This window comes from Muscardinus avellanarius (genome assembly GCF_963383645.1).
Source record: "Muscardinus avellanarius genome assembly, chromosome: 8".
NCBI classification, from domain to species: Eukaryota; Metazoa; Chordata; class Mammalia; order Rodentia; family Gliridae; genus Muscardinus; species Muscardinus avellanarius.
In genome coordinates, this window is record NC_137794.1 from 1,751,643 (window position 1) to 1,777,871 (window position 26,229).

The following is a 26,229-nucleotide window of genomic DNA, read 5'->3' on the forward strand; positions in this document are numbered from 1 at the left end:
ATGGAGCAGTATACGACAAACAGCAATAGTTCAACGGAGCAGATTGTTGTGCAGGCCGGACAGATTCAGCAGCAGGTACGGGCAGGGCCACCTTGAACAGTGCCGCCGGGTGGTGGGTGTACTATTCTGGGGAATGACTGGAGTGCAGAGATCTGTGAAACACTGGTGTGGTGGCTCATGTCAGCGTGCTCCAGCAGCCCATCACCACCTAGAACCTGCTCTTCACAGGCACCGTTTTACCACTCAAAGTCAGAACGCCAAGGCTGCCTCTCAGATAGCTGCAGACTTGGGGCTTGTTTGGGGTGGGTGTCGGCTGGATTTTTATTCAGTTTGGTTGTTTCCCTTCTTGTTTGGGCTAACATGATTTAGTGTGAAGGTGTGGCCACAATAAACAACAGTTGCCTTTCCAGAAACCCACTGTTCTTTGACTTGGTCCACCATTGCACTTATACATTAGGATAATGTTTAGCCACTTAAACTAGACAGCGCACATCGGGAAGGAGTTCCCTGCTGGCAGCTTATTCCTAAACGAGACATTGCGTCCTTGAACTGAAACACAGATTATATCTTCAGATGCTTTTTACTTGGGTTTATTTTAGTAAAACTTTTTTCCTACCACTAAAAGAAAAAAAGTTATTATGCTTCCATTTGATCTTAGGTCAAGATTGATAATCTTGGGAGTGTTTTGTCTTCAAAGTAGAATTTACCTAATACAGAAAAGTAGTGCAAAGGAAGTGTCGGTGGTGAGTTGTCCTGATGAATGATCGAAGGCAGGAACTGCCGTCGACTTAGAGATGGCCTGTGGGCGCTGGCTGGCCTGCCTCCACGCGGCTGCCCTCGGCGTGGGGGACTCATGTGCCCTGGCGATTGTTCTGACACGAGGGCCTGGTGGTGAAGGCCAGTCACCGAAAGCACTGTGTCCCAGGCGGCCAGTGGGTTGAGCTAAATCTTAGTTTGGGGACATAAAAGCAATGGCCTCGTGAAGGAGACTGGTTCATACGATCCACCCATTCTTCCTTTTTGTTGATGTTATTTAAGCCCCAGAAATTCTTAGTTTGTAACTCTCTGGCTGTTGAAATCACCTGATAACTTTTGTTCTGTGAACTTAATTGAAGAAATAAAAAGAGCCCTAAGATTACTGTGTGTGCAGACAGGAGCTATTTGTATGTCTGGAGGTGGCACCACAGCCGCGCGTTGGTCACGATGCTTTTGGCATTCTGGAGTCCCAGGAGTGAGTTTCAGGGTCCATTCTGGAGATAGGCTAATGTCTGGGGCTTCAGAGCAGAGAATCTACATTTGAAAGTCCTTTGTAGGGACAGACTTCCCTCCACCTCCCGCAAGAGGTAAGGTGCCCCCATGTAGTCTTGGACTGTACCTCCTTCCTGACGCTTGAAGCTCTTCCTGTTCCTGTCTCAGCAGCAGGGCGGTGTCACTGCTGTCCAGCTGCAGACTGAGGCCCAGGTGGCATCCGCCTCGGGACAGCAAGTCCAGACCCTGCAGGTAGTGGTGCCCGCGCCGGCTCTCGGCCCTGCATGAGCTCCTTCGTGTCTGGTGCTGCTTGCGCCGGCTCTCGGCGGGCATTGCCACGGCAGCTGCATGTCTCAGTGCTGCCTGCTTGTCTCAGCAGTGCCGTTTCCAGTGTTCCCTGCCAAGTCATGACGACACCTGTGTCGTTTTCTGAAAGCCATTGGGTTAGTGTGTTTGGGAAGGCCTGGAGAAGAGGCACGACCCGAAGAAATTCTGCAAAGTGGCCCTAAGCATAGAGTCTGAACTGGTTGCATAGTAAAATGTTATCCATTTATTTTATAGTGGAAAAGAAGATATACACATACGCTAAGCAGTCCAGCCTGCTTTTTTGTTTAAAGGGCAATCAGGCTGCAGAATAACTTGTTGGCGCTTGACGGGTTTAGCTAAGCCCTGAATCTTGTTACTCTCTTAACTATGACTTTTTCACTCCTTTCTGGAGAAGTCGTGACCTATCTATTACTAGACCTTCAGGGATTGTCCCACAGCCCGTGGTTGGGTAAGGGGGGATATGCTGAGAGCCACGGCAACGGTCCTTCTTGGTTACATGGAAATGCTTAAAAAAGAAAAAAAAGTAAAAAGCTGCTTAGTTAACTACTGGAGTTCTTTGTGTGTGTGGCAAGTTAAATATCTTAAATTGGGGTTATAATTTGGCCTGTTCCTATTTTAAAATAGCAGTAGGGGCACTAGTCTTTTCTCTACTTAAAATGACCATACCTTTGAAAAGTGGGCAGGAGTAGGTGTTCTACCCTAATCCCTCCAGTGAGTTGGAAGTGATGCCGAGTAGGACTTGGAATGTAAAGCTGGCACGTCACCGTGCTTTCACAGTGCCGTTAGAGCCCGCCGTCAGCTCGCCTGTTAGCATCGTTTTACTTCTCTCTCAGCCCTCACCGTCACTAGCAGTGTCCAGTCGGTGCAGACCCGGCCCTTCTGACCACACGTAGGCCAAGAGTGGCTGAGCTTGTAGACTCCTGGACTTTGTGGGGTGCAAGGGCTCAGCAGCTTGTTTACGTGCACGCTTGCTTCACCTTATTAATACATGAACAGTGTCCTGGATGGCCATTAACCACCCGTGGAATGGGAATGTAACGTGCTCTTACTGTGTGGCTTCTTGTCTGATGCATGTGTCCTCGTAACCACACGTGTGTTGTAAGCAGAGAGAGCTCAGTCCCAAGTAGTTCCCCGTGTGCACGTGCAGCATGTCAATGGGGGAGGAAGCTAAGATGATGAGTAGCTAGAGAGTTATTAATCATGCTGGAGAGGTGGAAACGCATGGAAGTAATAACAGACCTTTTCCTCCGGGGTTTTACTGTTTGGGAGACTTAAGGGCCTTTTGGTTACTCCTACAGTAAGTCTTCTGATAAGTCTTTCCTGATACAGTATGTGCAAGCATTGGTATAACAAAAATAACAGGATTGGAGAAGGGAAGGAGAAATTGTGAGTCGGCTATAAGCTCCTTAGAGTGGACTTCTGCCAGGGACTGTTAAAACCTGGGATCTCAATGTGCCTAGTGATTCTGGTACATTGGTAGTGATGGGATGGGAGGCCTTATTGTCTAACCTATTCATCAGGGCAGATTAGTCTTTTAACTAACCCGTTATTGGAGCATACTTTTACTGGCATTAAGAACGAATGTCTTAGTTATATGAATATTCTTTTGTTCTAATTCAAATGATTCTTCAAAACTAATATAATCTGAAAATGAAAATTTTAGACTCCATTCTGTTGATCATTCCTGGTTTTTGTTTTGTTTATTGTGGTTCTGGGGATCAAACCCATGGGTGCTCTACTTCTAAGCTATCTCCCCAGCCCTTTTTATTTAGAGACAGGGTCCAAGACTGGCCCTGACGTTTAGATCCTTTTGCCTTGTACTCTCAAGTGGCTGGGATTATTGTGTACACTGCCGCACTAGACGTTCCCATTTACTTCCAAAGTAGCCTGTCTTCTGGCTTCCTGAAAACGTTTTACTAGGTATTTTTACATTGGTTCTCAAGACAAATAGCCTGGTGTCTTGAGTAAATGTTGCAGTTTGGCCTGTGTTTAGTGATAAATGCCTGTGTCTTTTAAGATTTCCAGGCTCTGGGTATGCTCCATTATATCTGACCTTAAAGCATCCAACTTGATATTTAGTCAGAGATGCTTGAAAAAGATAAAACTTGAGCACTAAGCTTATTTTCTTAATGTTTCTCCTACCTTTTTCCCCTTTAGCAAAACAGCAACATACTTTGTGATTGTCTTTTGGTAAAGAGCATCTGTGTCTTGCATTATTTCATTGTTCTTTCTTTGTTATTCTAGGTCCAGGGGCAGCCATTGATGGTGCAAGTCAGTGGAGGCCAGTTAATCACATCAGCTGGCCAGCCAATCATGGTCCAGGCTGTCCCAGGTGGGCAAGGCCAAACCATTATGCAAGTACCTGTGTCTGGGACACAGGGTTTGCAGCAGGTACGTGGGATTTAAAAGTATTTGGACAGTATGTCAGAGTAGAAATCTTAAAGAATGGGTTGTTGCGAACTGCTTGGCAGTGAGGCTGCATCATTTGCTTCCTACCTCCTGTTACACCTTGAATTAGTTTTCTTCCTTTGTAGTACCAGTGACACAAAGCAGAACCGTGCTGGGATTGGACCTCTCTAGTGAGGGCTGAGACACTAGGCATATCTTGAATTGCTGTAAAGAATATCAAAAGATGAGAATCTAATTTATTAACTAATTAATATACATGTAAGGGCTGGGGGAGAAAATTTATAGTTTGCATTAAAATTGTTGGTTTTAGTCAGAAATGTTACCCTTTTTAATTTTTTTCTATATAATGTTATGGCACAAGTAATAAAATATTTTCATCTAAACAGCATTGCACACGCCTTAAAGACATACTTAACACCAGAATTTAGTAACATTACATACTTTATATTTTATTTGGAAACAGGGTCTCACTAAGTTGCTGAGAGCAGCTGAGGCTGGCTTTGAACCTGTGCGATCCCCCTGTCTCAGCCTCCCAAGTGCTGGGATTACAAGTATGTGCCACCACGCCCGACCTTAACATTAAATACTTTAAAAGAAATGAAAACAAATGAATGGCATTTCTCTTAGGAAGTTAGGAAAAGAACAAAATGAACAAAAACTATGTTAGAGTAAGTAGAAAATTATTAAAAAGTCGAAATTTGGATAAGTAAAAGCTAGAGTCTTTTAAGACACCAGTAAAGTAAGTACACTGGAAAGGCTGACGTCGAGAAGAGATGTAAAGAAGTATGTAGCAATGGTCTGCAACTCTGAGGCGCCGGTTTTAAATTAGAGGGATATTTATCAGAAAGTCGCAGGCGCCTTTTAAAGCGATTCTATCCGGTGCCACGATGGGTCTGGAGAAACGGAAAACACTCATTATTTCAGGTCATTTAAGTTGGGAAGGCGTGTGTCGCTCTCCCTTAAACACATAAACCTTTTGCGCTGGCGTCCCACTTTTTTTTTTTTTTTTTTTTGGTGGTACTGGGGTTCCTGGAAGCCCTTCTACCTCCGGGCTACACTCCCAGACCTATTTTATATTTTTGAAACAGGGTCTCTTACGCCAGCGCGGCTGGCTTCGAACCTGCGCGATCCTCCTGTCTCCGCCTCCCAAGCGCGGGGATTACAAGCGTGTGCCACCACGCCCGGCGTCTGGTGTCCCACTTCTGAGAAGCTATCCCGCAGGGAGAACGGCAGCATGAGCGGGAGGAGTGCGCGGGACGCTGCTTGCGGCGACGCATTAGCAGAGCGAGTTTTGTGACCGGTGGCCATCAAGAGCCCGCGGCACCTGGACACGCTTTCACCCTCGTAGCCACCAGCGGCTCCCTGCGGCTGGATATGTTCGGGAGCCTGGACTGGGGCGTCAGAGAACTGCTAACTTTTTACTCTGTACTTTCAGTAGACAGCAATCCTTATTAATGTCTTAGTTTCTATGAGGGAATTTAGTATAAGTTAAGCACAATGACACTGCTTACAAATTGTGATTTTTGCATATTCCCTTTTTTGTGCATATACCATACGTGTAGGTGTTTTTGCCTGTTTTGGTTTTGGTGCTGGGAGTTGAACTCGGGACTTCTGCCTCTGAGCTACACCCCCAGCTCTTTGTTTCTTGTGGAAACAGGGTCTCACTAGGTTACAGAGGGCCTCACTAAGTGCTGAGTCTGGCATGAACCTGCGATCCTCCTGTCTCAACCTCCCAAGCACTGGGATTACAAATGTGTGCCACCACACCCAGCCTGTTTTTCTTTATAATGCAACTTATGTCTACATGGTTTCTTAGTTGTCATTTTTAATTGCTGCATAATGTTCAGAGTGTATTTAAGGGCTTGGCTTGGGCCTTTGCTTTTGTGGGGGAGTGACTGTAAACATATTTGGCCCAGTGGTTTTACTTTTCAGTTGAAGTTTTAGAGTAATTCTTTGGAGTAAGGGTTGCTTGGACAAGGATAAAAGAATTTCTCATGCTATTGGCCTACTTTAGGTGAGGTCACACTGAAGTTGAGCTTAAGATGGCTTTGACACTTGCATGCAGAAGTGTGAGGCTCTGAGCACATCCTCAGGGCGCGCTTTGCTCTCCTCCTGCCGCCCTTCTCCGCCGAGCGTGAGCAGTGGTGCTACTCTGCTGTAGGAGCAGTGTGCTGTGAGCGCAGGGGCCGAGCTTCCCTCCCAGTCTGCCCTGCAAGCCCTAGGCCTCAGCTATCCCTTAGTCGCTGTCTTGTCCACCATGTAGATTTTTGGGATTCGCTCCAGCTCTACACACTTGATTTAATGGCCTCCCCGCCTCCATTTGAGCCTTGAACGCGTTGTCTATTCCCCTGCTTTCATGCAGGACTATAATCAAGCTAGAAAAAGTACTTTGTCTATAGACCTGTAGGTAAGGTTGTGATCTCCCTTAGAATACGTGAGGCTTTCAGCCCTTTGTATAAGAATGGCTTCTCATAGGGACTGTTCATATTTTAGGTTAACATCTCTGGCCTGTTTTAGACAATGGAATCTGAATTGAGAACCAAGACATAGATATATGAATATTGCAGCCGGGCGTGGTGGGCACGCTTGTAATCCCAGCATTTGGGAGGCTGAGACCAGAGGATTGCGGTTTGCAGACACCCTCCGCTACTTAGTGAGGCCCTTTGCAACTCGCTGAGACCGGGTTTCAAAATAAAGAATAAAAAATAGGGCAGGGGGTGTAGCTTGGAGGTCGAATGCCTCTGGGGTCCATCCCCAGACCCGCAAAAAAAAAAAAAAAAAAAAAAAAAAGAATTGCACGATGATGTATCCCAAAAGTGGCATTTCAAGGACGAGGTGACCCGGGGATATAGGAAAGCAGAATGGGTTTGCACTCACACTGCACGAAAGCGCTCCTTCAGTGGGTTAAAGATCTAAGTGTTTTACTTAAAGCATCCTTGGGAGTCACAGGAGAAAACTGGAGAATTTCATTATGTTCTGGGGTATAGAAGGATCTCTTGATGACAAACCCACTTGACCACTTGATAAAGTACAGCTTATGTATATCGAAACATGTCGTGAGTAGAGGTAGAAGCCAAGTGTGGACTGGGAAAGGCTTTTAGCACTTAAAACTGAATTATATATCCAGAATATCTAAGGAACGCTATGTACTGAAAGGAAATGGCAGTCCAGTGTAAAGAGAGGAGGAGACCCAAAATTCCCGTAGGAGGCGGCATCCCTTGCCACCTGAAACTAGTAGAAGGCATTCAGGTGACTAGAGAGAGCGATAGATTGATGTATTCATTCCTTTGTCATCACTTTTTAGGTACCAATAAGTGAAGCAGGGACTGAGGAGGGTAGTTAGGACAACTTGTCTAGGTACATGTGTAGCCCTCACAGAAGGGCTGGAATCCAACCAGGCGTGGTGGCGCACGCTGGTAATCCCCGCGCTTGGGAGGCTGAGACAGGAGGATCGCACAGGTTCGAAGCCAGCCTCAGCTACTTAGTGAGGCTCTCAGCAACTTAGTGAGACCCTGTTTTCAAATAAAATATAAAAAAGGTCTGGGAGTATAGCCAGACCTTTGTACCCGGAGGTAGAAAGTCTCTGGGTTCCACCCCCAGTGCCACCAAAAAGGGGGGGGGGGCTGGAATCCTTGGGGTGTGCAGCGTTGGCTGGCCAGAATCCTCGGGGTATACAGAATTACCCGGCTGGGATCCTCAGGGTGTGCCCCGCTGGCCAGCCAGAATCTTCGGGGTGTGCGGCGTGGGTGCGCAGCATTGGCCGGCTGCCTCACCTACCTGCTAGCCGTGCTCACTACTGTTGGCATGTGAGCTCTGTGGCCAAGGCCCTGGACACACCCTTGCCTTCTCTCTAAGCTAAGAAGTCACAGGTTGAAATCACAGGCAGAAAACATCCTGGCTATAGGAATTCATCTTTCTGAAAGAATCCTCCCTCAAACTTTTGCTAGTTCTGTTGAAGCAGTGTTATATCAAAAAGAAAGAAAAAAGAATTTTACTTGAGCCTGGTGGCACGTGCTTGTTATCCCTGTACTTGGGAGGCTAAGACCAGGAGGACTGCAGGTTTTCCACCAGCCTCAGCAACTTCGTGAGACCCTGTTTCAAAATAAAGAATGAGAAAAGAAATAGGGCCGGGTGTAGCTCAGAGGTAAATGCCCTTGGGTTCAATCTCTAGTACCACCAAAAAAAAAAAAAAAAAAATTGGGGGGGCTGCCACAGTGCTGCTACATGCCTGTAAATCCAATAGCTCAGGAGGCCAAGGCAGAAGGGTCGCAAATGCAAGGCCAGCCTCTACAACTAGTGGGATCCTGTCTTAAAATTTAAAAAAAATGAAAGGGTTGGGTATGTAGCTCAGTGTAGATCACCACTGAATTCAATCCACAGTCCTGGGGGCGTTAGGGCTGGAGGCAGAAGTCAGTCCGTGGCAGAATACCTGCCGGCATGTGTGAGGAACTGGCTGCTTTTCCCAGCCTTGTGTGAACAGGAAACTGTGATGACAGAATGAGAGCCGAGAGCCGTGAGCAGAGGGAGGCTCGGGGCACCGGCTGGCAGCTGTGCACTCTAGCCGGCTGTTGGCTGGGGGTGTTCTTAAATAAAAAATGCTAGGCCTTTTGTGGGATCTTCCTAAATCTTTCTCGGTTTTAGAAAATAAGATTCTGTATACCCAACAGTTAAAGGGCTTGTTGCCGTTGGATCTTTGCATTCTCTCTACAGATCCAGCTGGTGCCGCCTGGACAGATCCAGATCCAGGGTGGGCAGGCGGTGCAGGTGCAGGGCCAGCAGGGCCAGGCGCAGCAGATCATCATCCAGCAGCCGCAGACCGCCGTCACCGCCGGCCAGACTCAGGTGACCCCGCATCGGCACAGGAGCAGGCCGCACGGGAGGGTCGGGCAAGGAGCCAGTGACTCACACGCCACACGAGTGGGGAGGAGAATCATTCCCCCCAAAATTGTTTTTGAAATGTGTTGCATTATGTGATTTATTTTCTGTAGACGCAGCAGCAGATTGCTGTCCAAGGACAGCAGGTCGCGCAGACCGCCGAGGGCCAGACCATCGTCTACCAGCCAGTGAACGCAGACGGCACCATTCTGCAGCAAGGTAAGTGCGCCCAGAAGCACCTTCGTGCCCCTGGAGCGGCCCTGAGCGCTTCCCAGTTGGAGTTGCGAGCTCAGCGCCCATCAGTGTGTTCTGACTTGTTGAATGGACTCCTTCCGTAGTTGCTGAAAGGCTGGTCCAAGGGATCATATAAACTTCGAAATGTTTTTAGGAGATCTTTCTAAATGGGAAATTAGAAATACAGAGTTCCTTCACTGGTAAAGGAAGAAATTGATCAGAAATGAAGTTGGCAGTTTGGTGCTGTTGCTCCTTAGGTTTTGTTTGGTTGTTGGGGTCGCTCCGTTTCTGATTCATCCTAAAGAGCGTCTGCCACACTTTAAAGAAGCGTCTCAGAGAGCCTCTGGTCTAGTGAGGGAGGCGCGGAACAAACACTTGAGTGCGGGCCCTGGTAGTGTGCTCGAGGAGGAAGAGCTGCTTGGCTCAGCAGGAGTCCTCAGACTGGACTCGACGGCTTTCAGAACCATTCGTCAGCTAGCTGGGTGGAGAAAGGACATCTCAGATCCCGTGACTAAGAATTGACCTGTGACCACAGTTTCTCCGCTTACAAGATCCAGAGCGAGCGGCCACCCCGCGTGTGCTAGGTGCTCTGAGGGCACAGGAGAGCCTGAGTGGAGACCAGTCCCCGAGTGCTGTGTGCAGAGTCAGGGACTCGGGATGCTTTCGGTTTTATTCCTGTGGTGGGCTCCTTGCAGATTTGGGATTATGAGTTTGTAAAGCTTGTGAAGTTAGGACATCTCTTTCCTGGAGCAGATTTCCCACCTAGGCGTGCAGTGCGTGTGGCTGTAGTCAGGCTGACCCATAGAAGGGAGGCCTGCTAACTTCTCTCCTTGTTGGATTGTGATGGGAATGCCCGGGAGGTACCCGTGTCAGGGATAGCTCGAGTCAGCAGGAGGCCCCAGGCAGTTACCACAATGCACCGGCGGCCATCGGCTTGCGGAGCTGAGCCAGCGTGAGAACAGAGGCTGCTTCTCCCTTGGGTTGCCAGTAAGCTCTTCCAGGGTGGGTGAGTGTCCAACAGGAGAGGGACTAACTGTGTTCCCTTCTTTCTGTTCTGTGTGCCTGTTTTTGTTCTGTTTCTTTGTTTTTCCCTTAAAGTCACAGTCCCTGTTTCAGGCATGATCACCATCCCAGCAGCCAGTTTGGCCGGAGCACAGATTGTTCAGACAGGAGCCAGTACCAACACGACGAGCAGTGGGCAGGGGACTGTCACCGTGACCCTGCCGGTGGCGGGCAATGTGGTCAACTCGGGAGGGATGGTCATGGTAAGGAAATTGAGCCTTCAGTTTGCTAATCTCCTGGAGTGTTTTTTCCACATCTTTGTCTGTAGATTTCTTTAACTTAAACTTTGATGTCTCTTGCAAATTTGATTATAATGTGGGCTTCTTGGGATTGAAATCTCTTTAAAGCAATCATGGTGATCTTCTTTGCACAGTAAGATTACAGTGAAACAATGCATTCTGAACAAGTACTATGTGCTACAGACAGGTAGAATTTCTGAATAAAATTCTGATTTTATTCAGAATTCAGACAGTGGAGGGAGAATAAGCTACTCATCCTTGGGAGTAGTGGAAAGCGTACTGCTTGTGACGGATGAATGAGCTAAAAAGTACCTTGTGGTCAGTAGAGAAAGCAGACCTGGGAGGGAATGGGGGGTGGGATGGGTGCCCGTGCCCAGCGCCTAGGGGCCAGGGGAAAGTGAGGAGTAGACTGCGCAGAGCCCGCTAGTCCACGATGGCTGGAGTCGGGAGGGCTGGTTAGGGTCTGGCCTTGCACATGTAGTAGTTTCAGTAAGTTAACCAAATTGTTTCCATAACCCCAGGCATTTAGTGGCATGGTGGGTGTGTGCCCATCTTCCTTTGCCTCTCCTTGCTTGTGACTGTTCTGGCCATTGTGTAGAGCCAGGCACATGGAAGAAATGGAGCCGAGGGAGCCACAAAGGGAGGGAGGGAGCCACCGTGCCAGCAGGCTCCTCCCCTCATCCCCATTAAAGCTTGTTTAGATGGCAGAACTGTGTGTGTGTTTATAATGCGGTACTGGGGATTACACCTGGGAGTAGAACTGTGTGTGTGTTTATAATGCGGTACTGGGGATTACACCTGGGAGTGTTCTGCCTCTGAGCTAGAACTCCAGCACTATTTTTTAATTTTTATTTTGAAACAGTGTCCGCCGAGTTTGCTGGAAGTCTCACCACTTGCTGAGTCTGTCCTTGAATCTGCACTCTTCCTGTCTCAGCCTCCCAAGTACTGGGATTATAGGAGTGTGCCACCATGCCTGGCTTCTTTTTGTGATTTCTGTCTGAATTGAGCAAAAGAACCTTTGACTAATTGTGCTTGGAATTAGGTGTGTTTAATTTGTTCCTCGGAGTGACTCCTGGGCCCTCTATTATAGAGCCATCTAAGATGTTTACAGTGTAGACCTTTAAACGTTCTCCAGGAGTCTGCATTCAACCAAACCCTATGAAAGCTGCTTTTTGTGGCTTTCAGAAGACAATTGCTTAGCAGGGACCAAGACACTGCTGGTGCGCATGAAGTCCATGCCACCGATGAATGCCCGTCTCCCCTTCTGCAGATGGTGCCCGGAGCTGGCTCTGTGCCAGCTATCCAAAGAATCCCTCTCCCTGGAGCAGAGATGCTGGAGGAGGAGCCCCTGTACGTGAATGCCAAGCAGTACCACCGCATTCTCAAGAGGAGGCAAGCCCGCGCTAAGCTGGAGGCAGAGGGGAAGATTCCGAAGGAAAGAAGGGTGTGTGTGGCACTGGGAAGGGCACAGGAGGATGGCAGCGGGGTTCTGGGCTTGAACTACTCTTTGTGTTTGATTTCTTGAGTACATTTCTAAAGGCTTAAGTTGGGTCGCTTAATCTTTTGTAAAAGTTAGTGTACGTTCTATACCTAGCTTTAGCTGTAACCACATAACCAGAGACTGAAGCTTTTTTTTCTTTTCCACAAGAAAGTAGTCTAGAGACAAATTGTCCTGTGTTGGTAGCACATTTCCACAGTTCTCAAAAAGTCATTCTTGTCTTTATTTATTTATTTATTTATTTATTTATTTATTGCGGTTCTGGGGGTGAAACCCAGGGACATTTGACCTCCAGGCTACACTTCCTGCCCTATTTTTATTTTTTATTTTGTTTATTCTTTACTTTGAAACCGGGTTTAAGTTTTGGAGGGCCTAAGTAGCTGAGGCTGTCCACAAACCGCGACCCTCAGGTCTCAGCCTCTCAAATGCTGGGATTACAAGTGTGCACCACTACGCCCGGCTTGTCTTTAATATTTTTTGGTCTGCTCTTCGTAGTCTAAGATGGCACCATGGGCTTTACCTTAGCGACAAAGAGGAGGAGTTGGGTCCCCCTCTCTCAAGAAGCCCTGTGCATCTCACCAGCCAGCATTTATTTACCTGTCCCACCTACCTCAGTGAGGCTGGGGAATTGGCTCTTTTTACTAATCGGTCATCTGCCCAATAAAATGTGGTCTTGCTATTAAAGAAGAGGAAGGTAGTTGTTGAGAGGGAAGTGTAGTCATCTCTGCTATACTTTTTAAAAAATTCATTTTACATTCACATTCTTAAAAGTTATGTGATATCCACTGAATAGATAAGGTTTTCTTCCATGCTTTCTCCATAATTCAATCTTAATCATCTCTTATTTTCTTCTTGGAGGGTTTTTTTTTTAATTATTGTTATTACTGGGGGTGGAACCCAGGGACATTCTACTTCTGAGCTACACCCCCAGCCCAGCCCTTTTTTTTTTTTTTTTTTTTTGAAACAGAGTCTCACTTAAGTTTTGGAGGGCCTCACTAAGTAACAGGTTGGCCACAAACCTGCAATCTTCCTGTCTCAGCCTTCCAAGTACTGGGATTACAAGCGTGAGCCACCACCATGCCTGGTCCTATTTTTTATCACACTTTTTTATTTATTATATTTATTTAGTTATTTTGGTACTATGGGGTTTGAACCCAGGGAGATCTACCTCTGAGCTACATCCCCTAGACCTTTTTTATTTTGAAACAGAGTCCTAATGAAATTGCCAAGGCTGGCTTCAAACCCTCAATCTTCCTGTCTCAGTTTTCCCAGTACTGGGGTAGTGCCAACCTTGCTTTAAACTGTCAAGGGTGCAGTTTGCATACTACCTAACTGTGGTTCTGGCTAATCACCAAATGGTTTCATTTATCTTGTTTAGAAATATTTGCATGAGTCTCGGCACCGTCACGCCATGGCTCGGAAGCGTGGTGAAGGTGGGCGGTTCTTTTCTCCAAAGGAAAAGGACAGTCCCCATATGCAGGTGAGGAGATTGGACCTCCATCCTCTGTTGCCTCCGCTGTCTTGGGTTGTGTGTGATGAGCACACAGTAAACACCAGCTCTATGGGCCCAGCTTCTATCCCTTACACCCCCAGAAATCTTTTAGTCTTTTCTCGAATCTTGCCTACTGAGGTCTCAGAAGCTTCCATGCAGGAGTTAAAGTGGTTCCTATGTTACCAAAAGCCTGTCCAGACTCGTTCTCAACACTACAGGTCTTAAGTGAGAAACAACACCTAGAGTTGACTTGAAAACTGAAATGGTGGCCTCAAGATTTAGGAGTTGGCCTTTGCCGGCGCCTCACTGTCTGACTCTAGGCAGGCACCCATTCGTGTTCCAGGTTTCTCTGTAAATGGGGCATTAAAGTGTGTGGATCATGTTTCTCCATCATGGTTTCTCTGGGTCTTTCTCTTAGCCAACCGAGGACCCCCTTCACCTGTAAGAGTAGAACACAACTTAGTCTGTTTAAGAAAGAGAAGCACAGTCAGCTCTGAAGCATTTGGTGATAAAGGACCAACCCAGGCTTCCGGTCTTTTAAGGGGCACTTACTGTCTTCTCGTGGAGCTTTTTTGGTAGACCATGGAGGTTGGCGTGGAGATGTGCTCCGTCATGCCTCTTGGTGTGCTCGGCCGGGCCATACGTGTTCCCCTGAGGAGGACACGCTGTGAGCCAGAGCTCCCTGTGGTCTCTGCAAAGGACTTTAATCACTGTATGTTATCTGTCTCTAGGATCCAAACCAAGCTGATGAAGAGGCAATGACACAGATCATCCGCGTGTCCTAACCCCGAGGAGCCGACCAGGTCGTGGTCCTTGCCAGGAAGCCGATGGACTCTTCCAATGGGACATTCGTTCACATTCTGCCCTTTTCTGCAGGACAGAAACCACTTCGTTTTAATAAGTGGCTCAGTATTCTAGTTGCGGCGATGTCTGGCAGATCGAAGATGCGAGCCTTTGTCTCTCCCTTTCAGTCAGGACCTGTTCCAGGCGGGCGATGACACCGTTTCATGGATTAGGACAGGACGGTGCGAGGAGGCGCTGCCAGCCCAGCAGCACGCTAGCACTCGTGCTGTTGGTGAGGCCAGCAGCCATCTGGGCAGGGGAACGTCGTCCACCTGAGCCACAGCAGGAGGCCCGCCTGTGCCTCCCCAGCACCTGGCACTGACCAGCTGAATGGACGCTGTATTCTGGTGGCCTCTGGGCAAGGAGTTTCATACCGTGATACAGAAACAATAAATTCTCTGAGATGCAGCCATCTGACCTGGTGGTAATAAGAATCCCTGTCTGCCCAGCTGCTAGGTTGACATTTTTGGACTCAGCCAAGAAAAGTCCAAAAGGATGTTTTGGACTCTGGAGTTAAATGATAAAAGACTTAAGCACTAAAACTTACACTGTTGGATCTCTTTTTAGCTTTAACAAGTTGTGCTCTGCTTGTCCCTTTGTTAACAGTTATCTGGACCATAGTTCTCGCTGTGGCTAGAACTTAAAGCAGTTTACTTATAAACAAGTTAGAGAGTATTGGTCATTGCAGCTGCCTTCCTTAAGTAGAGAACAGAACTCTTCAACAACTTGTGTGAAGTGCTGAGAACATTTGTAGCATTTCCTAGACAGACAAACGAGAGAGCTTCAGTCATGGGCTTTGGGGCGGCGTTCGGGGAATGGACGGGTTTGTGTTTCAGTCTAGGAGGGGAGAGTAGTGTACACGCCCCCGTGAAGTTAGCATAGAGCATGATTCTCCAGTGGATGATCCTGAAGTTGAAATGACTAGTTCACATTACACTAAAACTTATAACGAGCACTGAAAGGGAATCCGAGGCTGGATCCTTGACAGTTTCCGGAAAGCACTGTTGAGTCCCGCTGGCCTGCATGTAGTCCAAGCTCCCTGCTGAAGCCCAGTGTGGAGACTGGCTTCAGTTCCGCAGCTTCTGTGCTGGCCCCAGAGAGCAAGTGTTCCGTTCTTCCGTGGCAGCTGATTCTCGGTGCCAGTTTCCACTGGCTTTTCCTCGTTTCTTCCTAGGCCTTGTGCAGAAGCCTTCACGTTGCCTCTGTAACTAGGAAATAAGCGCAGACTGGAAGTAGACACACCTGCACGGTCAGGAGGTGAGCCACGCTTCCCAGAGTGCAACCACTGGGCCTTGGATACCTGTTTCCTAGAAGTAGAACCCTGGAGGGAGCCAAGATGAGATTTCAGAAGACTGGCTGCCTTCTCTGGAAACAAAGAAGGGAAACCCAGTATTCTGAAGAACATTTGAGACTGGCTTAAATACCAACCAAGAGGAAACATTGGCTCTTCCTTTGACTTCAGTCAAATTGTATTAAGACAGAAATTAACCCCTCGGAAGAGACCATCACAAGGGGGAGATGGTAGTAGCAGTAGACATATGCAAAGGAAACTGGAAAGAGATGCCTTTCCCGTCCTAGGAATCTAGTGAATTTCTCTTGGCTTCCAGGTGTCAGAGGGGCTGACTCTGGTAAGCTCAGAGGAAGCTTCCCTCTTTATATATGAGTTTCGGATATTAATCGCCCCAACTTCAGATATTAAAAGCAATGAGGAAACCTATCTCAGTTTAGGAGTCTAAGATGGAGAATTTAGAAAGAAATTCTTCATCTAATTTCTAGTGCTTAAGCCAACAATGGTTCTAAAATACTATTTATTTGCGTCTGTAAGTTTGTACATAGTAACCCGCCTCATTGCTAGCTTCTTCATCTTGAGGGGCAAGTTTGAGTTTTGTTTGAGGTGAAATGCTTCAGTTGTCACTGCGTTTCAGATGGCGCAAGTCCCTTTTATTATGGTCATTTTAGCATGCCGTAATAACCCACAAAGTGGGGACGGGATTGACCTTGGGAGGATTTTTTATTACTAGTTCTTTTATCCATTTGTCCTTGTGACTGTAGTGATGACTTCAAAGATGCAAAGTGAATGGCTGAATTCGTTTAATGCATAGTTACACATCATTTCTTGAGTGTTTTTTTTTCTTTTTTTAACAGAATAATTGTAAATGTATATATTTTAATTGCACTAGTACATTGACCATGTCAGTGTCTATACCACTGGACCAACAGCATTTTCTGGCTACAGGGTGCCTGATGATAATGTCTTGATTTCCTTTGGGACTCAACTCTATGGGTTTTCCTCCCAGCAGTAGGGGGCGTACAGATCATTGATGTCATTGCAATTGTTATTTTTTAAAATAAATTTATAAAATACTAAAACGTGATTTGACTTTTGAGTTTGCAACCCCTGGGGTACTAGGTTGGGCTTATGTTGAAATTGTGGCCTAGGCCTCTGTGGTCTCTTGTCGGTGTTAAACCTGTGTCCAGACCTCCCGGTTTCGCTCTCCTCTCTTCCCCCCTTGCCTTCCCACCTGGCGAAGTTTCTCTACTGTATGAGTTGATCGTGTGTTTCATCCCAATACTGGTTCTTCATAATACGAAGTAGTTCCACCAGTGGCCTATGTGTTTGCCATATCGCGAAAACAGCCTTCTCTTACTAGGCTTTGTAGACCTGAAGGGAGCAAGGGTCTGCTTTTTAGATGGATTTTATTACCACAGAAAGCTAGAACGAAAATAATTTGTATGGTTGTTTAAAATCTTGCTGTTCTATGGTGTGCAGACACCTGGGCAACAAAGACTATAGCCTCCAACGTGCCGTTACCACACGAGTCTTGGACCGAGGAGCAAGACATCCTGAGAGCTCAGGACCCTAAGGCGATAGAGGGTCCTGGAAGGCGACTGAAGAAATCCCCAGGAACTCCGGGAAAGGACGGTCCGAGATCGCTTTAGTCCAACAGAGGCTTTAGAAGGACCCCGAGTCTGTTCGACTTACACAAATGGAACTGTGCCCTTGCTGCTGCAGACGACCCGCTCTACTCTGGCGCCTGTCTCCCAGGTGATCCCCTTCTAGAAGCCTTCGAGTGACGGCTCTGCTCCTGGGCGGGCGGCCTGCGCGGATTGGCTGGTGACGGCTCTGCTCCTGGCGGGTGCCCCGCCCTCCCCGGGAGCGCTGCTGGGCGGGGCCCGGTGGCCTGCGCGCATTGGCTGGTGGGCGTGCCCCGCGGAGCCGCGGCCGTGGATTGGCTGCTCCTTGGGGGCAGGCGGCTTCGGGTCGCTCGGCGGGCAGCCCGCCGCCGCCATGCCGACCGGCGAGCGGGAGGCGGCGCCGCCTCTGGGGTCCGTGAAGACCCGGGTGGCGGCGCTGCTTCCCGACCTGCTGGTCTTCAGGAGCCCCCGGGGATCGCGGCCCGAGCTCGCCACGGCGCAGGGCGTCCTCCTGGGCGTCCACGTGACGGGTGAGGGCCGGCGGCCGTTGGCCTGGCGGTTAAGGCCGGCCTCCTCCCCACGGGGACTGCCTCGAGGGCGCTCGCGGTCGCGGGCGGGGACGCCCTTGGGGGGACGGCTCTGGAGCCCTTGGGCCCACCGCGAGACCCCTGAGACCCAGAGCTGTCCAGTCGTGCACTCTGGGTGCCCAGTATGCCTGCCGTGCGCAGGACGCTCCGGCAGCGCTTGGCAACAGCGTGGGTCATCTCACGCGTCAGGGTAGGAGGAGGAGAGGGGTGCCAGTCCTGCCGCATTCCTTCTCTTTACCTTTAATTCCAGTGTCCGTGGTTTCTCTCCCTCACGCGGGGTGAAGTCTTGGTCGTCTTTGGCCAGAAAACCTTAGTGGGTGGGGAGAAGGCGCCGGCTCCAAATGCCCGGGCATGCGAATCCTGACCACCCGCGGGCCTGCATCCCCAGGGCCCAGGGCTTTCTGATGGTGCTGGGCGCTGGAAAGGTCTGATCCTTTAGACTTGACTTGCGGAGGGACCGAGCGTTTCTGCTCGAAGCTCACGTGGTAACCTTTGCTTGGCCGGCTAGGGTTTACAGCATTAATGGACAGGTTCAGCCTGACCTGCAAGTCGGAGCATGACATGGACAAGCTGGCCCACATCTTCAGTTACTACATTAGCGACATCGTGGAGCGTGAGTGACCCTCGGGGAGCACGGAGGCCGTGCGGGGCTCCTGGCTGCTCAGGGAAGAGCCCCTGGGACCTTGAAAAGGAGCACTAGGGGGTCCTCAGTACTTGGGAGACTGAGGCAGGAGGATCACAGCTTTGAAGCCAGCCTCAACAATTTAGGGAGGTCTTCCTCCCCTTTAGGTTTTACTGTGTTGCTTCTGACAGGCCGGTTCCTTGTCTGTCTGACTTTCTGTGTGGTCTTACATGAACAGAAAAAGTATTTTGTTGTTGTTGTTGTTTTTATTTTTGCGGTACTGAGGATGGCATTCAGGGCATTCTACCTCCGAGCTACACCCACTGGTCCTATTTTTTTAGCCTTTTTTATTTTTTGAAACAGGGTCTCACTGAATTGCAGAGGGCCTCACTAAGTAGCCGGGGCTGTCTGCGAACCGCCATCCTCCAGACTCCGCCTCCCGAATGCTGGGAATACAAGTGTGTGCCACCATGCCCAGCCGTTTTTGGTTTTTACTTGGCATGCTGTTTTTTATTTTCATTAAAGTATTCCTCAGGCTATGGCGTCTAACAGTAAGGCCCCCATGTGTACAGGGCAGATAGATTTTACAGAACACCTTTCTGCTCTTACTGTGTGGTGATCCTGTGAGGAAGGGGCAGGTGTTGTCTCTATCTTGTTACATGTGCTAAGCTTTGGGGTATTTGCCTAATCTAGAAGAACTCCCTACTTGTGGAGTAGGTATATTTTGCACACCTGCTCTGTGACACGCACTCTAATTAGGTTTATTGGAGGGAAACCTCACTCCTGAGCACTTTAGCTAGGCCTGCCCAACAGGTGCCTCTAGCACCATCCTGCCTAGTACTCCTGACGGTGCCCCAGGCTGACGTCTCCATTCTCCAGAATAATTACTTTGTGAGCCCTCGTAGGAACTTGACTGTTACATGGCTCACCCCAGAGCAGTAAGTAGAAAAGGTCTCCGCTGTTCGCGTTCTCTCCCTAGGTCTAGATGCAGTTATGTACTGCACAAGTTCACACACACACACACACACACACACACCAGCAGCTGCTCAGTACTGGGAGCAGAGTGGGAAATAAGACAGCGCCTGCTCTCGTGAAGCTTCCGTGTTAGCGGAGAAAAGATAATAAGCAAATAAAGTGACTCTAGATTGTGCGTTCTATTAAAGAAATAAACCAAAAAAAGGGTACCTTTCTGGTGGGGAGTGTGTGAGTGAGAGGAGGCTCCTAAGGAAGGGTCGAGTGGGCTGAGGCAGGAGACGAAGGGCGCGGGCGGAGAGCAGCAGGGAGAGCTTTGGTCGCGTAGTGCTGGGCACAGAAGGCCCAGGGCGGGGAGGCTGGGCGAGCCCTAGGGGCTGCCAGCTGGCCGGCTGCCGGTGCAGAGGCTGAAGGGAGAGGCAGAGGCAGCTACCACGTCAAGTCCTGTAGCCCAGAGCAGGGGCTGGGTCACTGAGGTGGAGCAATTCAGACCCAGGGAAGCTACTGCAGTCTAGTGGTTACGCTGTTAGAAGCTCACGTGGCGTATGGGAGCTAGTGGAGAGAGAATAGCAGGAGTGGAATCGAAGAGGCCGCTGGGGCAGTCCTGGACAGGAGGTGCACACCTGTCATCCCAGCTACTTGGAAGGCTGAGGCAGGACGGTCCTGAGTTCAAGGCCAACCTGGGCAAACTTAGAATTTGTCCTAAACAGAAAACAGATGGTGGCGAACGCTTGTAATCTCAGTACTTGGGAGGCGGAGGCAGGAGGATCACAGGTTTGAAGCCAGCCTTGACAACTTAGGGAGGTCTTCTGCAATTCAGTGACACCCTGTTTCCAAATAAGGAATAAAATCGGGATGGGGGTTTAGCTTAGAGGTAGAATGTCACACAAAAAAAGAAAAAGAAAAAAAGTGCTAGAGAGACATTGGAGAAGTGGTTTAGGGTGGTGGTTCTCGCCCTCCGCACCTAGGGAGCTCTTAAAAGTCTCGGTGCCTGTGGCTGCGAGCACAAGGGCATTGTGGGAAGCAGACACATCTTGATGCCCGGCCCCCAGGCCATTTCATCAGCTCCGGGTAGGCTTGGGGATGAGGGTTCACTAGGTGGCACACGAGTCCCAGTGTGCAGCCAGCACTGAAGACTTGGCGGAGCTAGGCAGGGGAGCTGGACGGGATGGGTTAACGTGACCTGCTTTTGCAGGTTCAGCAGACTGCAGTTGCTGATGGATTGATTTCAGGGCAAAGTGATGAGCAAAGGGACTGTCAGGTTTTTGGCTTTTATGACTGATGGATCATAGTTGTCGCTTACTGAGGTGGGGAAGACTGAGCTTTGAGACAAGAACTAAGGGTTCTGTTGCAAATATATTGAGCTTGAGATGCCAGTAAGTCGCTCAAGTTGAGAAATCAAGTCAGCTATGATCGAACTTGGAGCTCAGGGGTAGATTTCCATTAGAGACGGAAATGTGAGCTGATGGCATAAAGATACCGAAAATTAAGAACTGCGACGTGGGTATGGTGGCACACACCTGGAACCCCAGTACTTGGCAGGTGAGACAGGAAGGTTGCAGGCTTGAGGACAGCCTCTAAGTAGTAAGGCTCTCAGCAACCTAATGAGACCCTGTTTCAAAAAAAATAAAAAAGGGCTGAGGGTGTAGCTCAGACATAGAATGCCTCTGAGTTCAGTCCCCAGTACAAAGGGCAGAAAGAGAGCGAGAACTGTTTGAATTTCTGTGGAAACAGTGTAAATAAAGAAAAGGAGCCTTAGCCTGAGAGTTGAGGAGCACCAAGGAGCAGCTGAGACCGAGGAGAAAGAACCTGCGAGGCAGGCCAGGAAGCAGCCGTGGGGCTGAGCGTGGTGGGCTGGAGCCCAAGGACAGTGTCCAGAAGGAAGCTCGGCTGGCTAGCTTGAAAGGAATGCTGTCGGCCAGCTGTGCCGCGCACGCCTGGAAAGCGAGTATTTGCGAGGCTGAGACAGGAGGATCATAGCCTCAGCAACTTAGCAAGACCCTGTTTCAAAGCAAAGAAGTGAAAAGGGCTGGGCTGTAGCTCGGAGGCAGAATGCCCTGAGTTCAGTCTCTGGTGCCAAAAGAAAATGAATGCCGTCCAAGTCCAGCGGGCCAGAACGATTCCGAGTTTAGCCAGATGCAGTGTTGTTGACCTCAATCATTTTAGTCCTTTTGGAGTGAGCTGAGAAGAATAAACATTTTAAAGAAGATGAGAAAAGGAGAAAAGTGTAGAGAGCAAATGTTTTGGTGATTGTAAACAGAAAGTTGACACAGTAGCAACAGGATAAGGTAGTATCAGGAATAAGTGGATTTTCTTGGTTCTGCCCTGTGGGTTTTTAAGACAGTGAAGGAAATGGTGTGGAGAGAAGGGAGGGAGGTCCTTAGCACACTGGTGGCTTTGAAGGAACGAGATCACATCTGAGAGACGATGTGCAAGGCACAGAGACGGGAGAAGGTAGACTGGAGGGGGCAAACAGGTAAGACAGACGCAGACTCAGGACACTCCCTTAAGAAACTATACAGTTCCGCCGTGGCCTGGCTCCTCTCCAAGTGTGACTGACTTTCTTCTCCCTTCCTTCCTTGATTTCAGATGTGCTCTGTTTTGGAGGGGATATCCTAAACATCACAGGTATTTTCTGAATATCTGAAGGACTGCATGTGAGGAAGACTGTGTCTGGGTGGGATTTGGCATGCTTGCCCTACACTCATGAGTTACCAGTAGGTCCCGAGCCTGGGCCACACCTCTGCCTTAAAGGCTCTCCGGTAGAGAGAAGTCCCCATATTATGCTCACCTGTGCCTTACATACTAACGGGCTCGGCCTTTCATAGCAGAAGCTAGGTGTGAGGGAGGTGCAGCCACACACTCCCGGGAAACCGCTGCGTGGCCCAGAGTCGGTCCATCTTCCCATGGAACCTGAATCAACCAGCCAGGGATTATTTTCATTTGCACCTACATTTTGTGAACTCTCTGCTACTACCCATCCCTGCTGTCCGTATACTGATGGAGAGGTTACCAACAGTATCCTTAGAACACTGCAGCTTCTACTTAGCCACGTCTATATATACCGAGTGTTTCCAAGGCTATTTAAACCCTGCCTGACACCTCGCGTGCGCCCACGCTGGATGAGTTGATGGGTTGCGTTACTGGGTCTCGCCCTGGGCTGAGTGAGCCTGACCTCTGACCCCTGCGCTGACCCCGTGTCTCCTCAGGGAACGTGCTCCTGGCGCTCTGGACGGTGGAGCAGAGCCAGCTGAGCGACATCATCACCCTGGTGGCGAGGTGCAGCCTGGAGATACAGGAGCGATTCGGGGTCTACCACACCAGAGAAGGGCAGGACCTGCATCTGAAGATAGGTAGTGGCTCCCAGAGCCGTGCTCCCGGCCTCCCTCTGCAGAGGCTGCGCTCCCTCACATGGGCAGGCCTTGCTTTCCTCAGCACATCTGTGCTTGTGCGGAAAAGAAAAAGGAGAGCCAGGTGTAAGAGAACACTTTACAGTGTTTCAAAAATTTCCAAAGAGCCGGGCATGGGGGCGCACGCTTGTAACCCCAGCATTCAGGAGGCTGAGACAGGAGGATCGCGGTTCGCGGACAGCCTCAGCTACTTAGTGAGGCCCTCTGCAACTCAGTGAGACCCTGTTTTAAAATAAAGAATAAAAACTAGGGCAGGGGGTGTAGCTCAGAGGTAGAATGCCCTGGGTTCCATCCCCAGTACCACACACACAAAAAAAAAAAGTTTCAAAAGATAATGACAAACTGTGAAAAAATATTTGTAACTCATATAAACAAAGGGTAAATTTCTCTAACATAGAAAAGACTAAAACTATAAGAGCAAAACGGGCAATGGATATTAGTAAGTGGTGCATAATCAAACACAGGAATTCCAACCCATGAAGACAGTCTTCCATGGTACGTGCCAGTTGGAAGTGCCTGAGAGGCTCTTTCTAACCGCACGATGCCGCCTGTCGTGAGGATAGGAGGAATGACCCTTCTCATATGGCTGGAGTAACAGTGGTACCGTGTCCATGGTGGTGAGCTGGTGATCTCTACAGAGATTACAAAGCTCCCTCTTTAATCCAGCTCCGTTTCTGTGTTGTTACAGCTGCACCTACACGTGTCTGAATGCTGTGTGGACACGGGCATTGACTGCCCCATGGACAGTTTTCAAGCTCTTACTGCAAACCAATAGGAGGCTGGCTAAATAAAGAATAATATATCTGCTTAGTGAGAATTATCTGTCACATTAAAGAATAAGGTGTTCTAATATGTAGAGAAGTGGGGGAAAGCAAGAGGCAAACACTGATTCCTATACTACCTTTTGTGTAAGGAAGGAAAATAAGATTTTTTAATTTAAATTTGTATGAACACGCCGGGCGTGGTGGTGCACGCTTATAATCCCCATGCTTGGGAGGCGGAGACAGGAGGATCGCGCAGGTTCGAAGCCAGCCGCGCTGGCTTAAGAGACCTTGTTTCCAAATAAAAATATATAAAATAGGTCTGGGAGTATAGCCAAGAGGTAGAAGGGCTTCCAGGAACCCCAGTACCACCAATAAATAAATAAATTATAAATAAATTTGTATGAACAAATAGTAAAAACATAAATATAAGAAACTAATAAAAATTATCCAGTGGGAGAAATAATGTTATGACTCTTTATTGTATATTCTTTATATAGTTTTGTTTTGAGTTTTGGTGCTAGGGATCGAACCCAGGGCCTGTGGATGCTAAGCACACATTACCAATTAGCAGCAACCTCAGCCCCATAGTTGATTTCTTAGGCTGTATTACATGACAATCACAATACAATAAAATATAATAAAAATTAAAACGCTACACAGAGAAGCCAAAGTTCCAGCAGTGGTAAATCAGCATTAGAGGGAGGAGCTTATTTGTAGAAGCTCATTCACAGAAATCCAGAAACCCTAAGAGGTCTCTGAATTAAAGTTAAAAGTTGACTTCAACTATTCCTTTATTTTGCTTTAGTGTGTGTGTGTGTGTGTGTGTGTGTTACCAGGATGCAATCTAGGGGCATTCTACTTCCGAGCTACACCTCTACCCCTATTTCTTAGTCTTTTTTTTTTAGTTTTTGAAAGTCTCATTGAGTTGCGAAGGGCCTCACTAAGTAGCTGAGGCTGTCCGAGAAGCACTGTCCAGTGTGCCTCCCGAATGCGGGGATTACGTGCGTGCGCCACCGCACCCGGCTCTCCTTTTATATGTTAAGAAGCAGTAAAGAATCATGCTGTGTCCTACATGGCTTCTTTTCTGTCCTGTCAACCTTTTTGGTTCTTTTGGTATTTTATTTTGTTGAGGGGAAATTGATAATGTTACATAGACATTTGTACACTTCTGAAACCATCGCTACAATCAAGATAATACATGCCCAATACACTCTGTTCTTTGGTCCGTGCTCGCCCACCACTCTCCCCACCCCAGGCAACCGCTGATCTCCATTCTGTCACCAGACATCATTTTGTTTTTTGAAAGAATGTTCTGCGTCTGGGGACGCAGCTCAATGGTAGAGTGCTTGCTTAGCATGTGTGAGGGTCCGGGTTCAAACCCCAGCGCTCAGAAGCAAAGGAAGAGTGTTCTAGAGTGGGCCATGCACTGTATCCCTTTGGGTACTTTGATTCTGCCTAATTACTCTGCAGTTCATCAGTCTTGTGGTGAATATCAGTATTTGCTCCTACACACACACACACACGCACACACGCACGCACACACACACGCACTTCCACTGTATGGCTGTAAATACTACAGTTTATCTACTTGGTTACTGATGACCATTCAAGCTGTTAACAGTTGAGGCAGTTACAAATCTGTTCTGAATATCAGTGTATAAGTATTTGTATGGATATATGCTTTCATTTCTCTTGGTCAAGTGCCTAAGAATGGATGAGTTTGGTGGCCTGCTTTACATTTTATGAAGTTGTTGGTCTGTTTTCCAATGGCTGCACTGCTTCGCTTGCATTCGTGCCAACCGTGTGAGGACTTCATTCTGTCTTTGCTAACACTTGTCATTGTCTGTTTCATGAACTTCCCTTTAAGATTTTTCATAGTTCAGATTTGCTGGACATGTGGTAGTTCAGCTTTTGCATATCTGAAAAGTATATATTTCATATCTAATTTTGAAAGTATCTCCAGCGAGGCGTGGTGGTACGTGCTTGTCATCCCAGTACTTGGGAGGCTGAAAGGAGGATTGCAGGTTCGAGGATAGCCTCAGCATGCAGTGAAAGTCTATCACTAACCTAGCAAGACCCTGTTTCCAATTAACAAATAAAATTGGGCTGGGAGTCAGGTGTGGTGGCCACACTTGTAATCTCAGTACTTGGGCGACTGAGACAGGGTGATCGTGCAGGTCATGGCCAGCCTCAGCAACTTGTTCCAAAATAAAGAATAAAATAGGGTTGGGGGTGTAGTTCAGAAGTAGAATGCCCCTGGGTTCAATTCTCAGTAACACACACACACACACACACACACACACACACACACACACGAAAAAAATTGGGCTAGGAGTGTAGTTCGAAGGTAGAATGCCTCTAGGTTTAATCCCCACTACCAGACACACACAAAAACAACAACAATAATAAAAATAGGGCTCCGGTATAACTCAGAGGTAGAATGACACTGGGTTCCATCCTCAGTACTGCAAATAAAAACTTAAAAAATGTTTTCCACTGAGTATAGAATTCCAGGTAGATGAAGTTTTTCTCTCATCTTGAAAAATTGTCTCACTGCCCCCTGAGGATTGAACTCAAGAGTGTTCTGAGCTCCACTCCAGCTCTATTTTTATTTTGTATTTTGAAACTGGGTCTTACTAAGTTGCTAAAGGCCTCACTAAATTGCTGAAACTGGCCTCAGCCCTGCCGCCCTCCTGTCTCAGCCTCCTGAGCTCAGGTTTACACCACAGCG

At 48.3% G+C, this 26,229-nt stretch overlaps 2 protein-coding genes across 16 annotated transcripts in view; both read left to right on the forward strand.

Annotated features, from left to right (window-relative positions):
- NFYA (nuclear transcription factor Y subunit alpha) lies at positions 1 to 14,169 on the forward strand (the record flags this gene model as incomplete). 15 transcript variants are annotated; one of them, XM_080700396.1, is made up of 9 exons in its annotated part: positions 1 to 75; positions 1,417 to 1,503; positions 3,820 to 3,966; positions 8,695 to 8,826; positions 8,973 to 9,078; positions 10,192 to 10,358; positions 11,665 to 11,838; positions 13,271 to 13,372; positions 14,116 to 14,169. In XM_080700396.1, 9 exons carry the CDS (start codon positions 1 to 3, stop codon positions 14,167 to 14,169), a joined length of 1,044 nt encoding a protein of 347 aa, XP_080556522.1. The 15 variants fall into 15 exon arrangements, with proteins under 15 accessions (XP_080556522.1, XP_080556535.1, XP_080556530.1 ...); XM_080700409.1 differs by having other exon boundaries at positions 10,210 to 10,358; XM_080700404.1 differs by having other exon boundaries at positions 1,417 to 1,500.
- A 3,347-nt stretch (positions 14,170 to 17,516) lies between these two features.
- The window catches only part of LOC308266380 (adenylate cyclase type 10-like), a gene marked incomplete at both ends in the record, with an annotated part of 37,948 nt that continues 29,235 nt past the window's right edge, over positions 17,517 to 26,229 (forward strand). Inside the window, 4 exons of the mRNA XM_080700571.1 lie at positions 17,517 to 17,673; positions 18,239 to 18,343; positions 21,914 to 21,952; positions 22,534 to 22,677. Coding sequence (XP_080556697.1) covers positions 17,517 to 17,673; positions 18,239 to 18,343; positions 21,914 to 21,952; positions 22,534 to 22,677 — 445 coding nt within the window. The remainder of the gene's footprint in view (positions 17,674 to 18,238; positions 18,344 to 21,913; positions 21,953 to 22,533; positions 22,678 to 26,229) is intronic.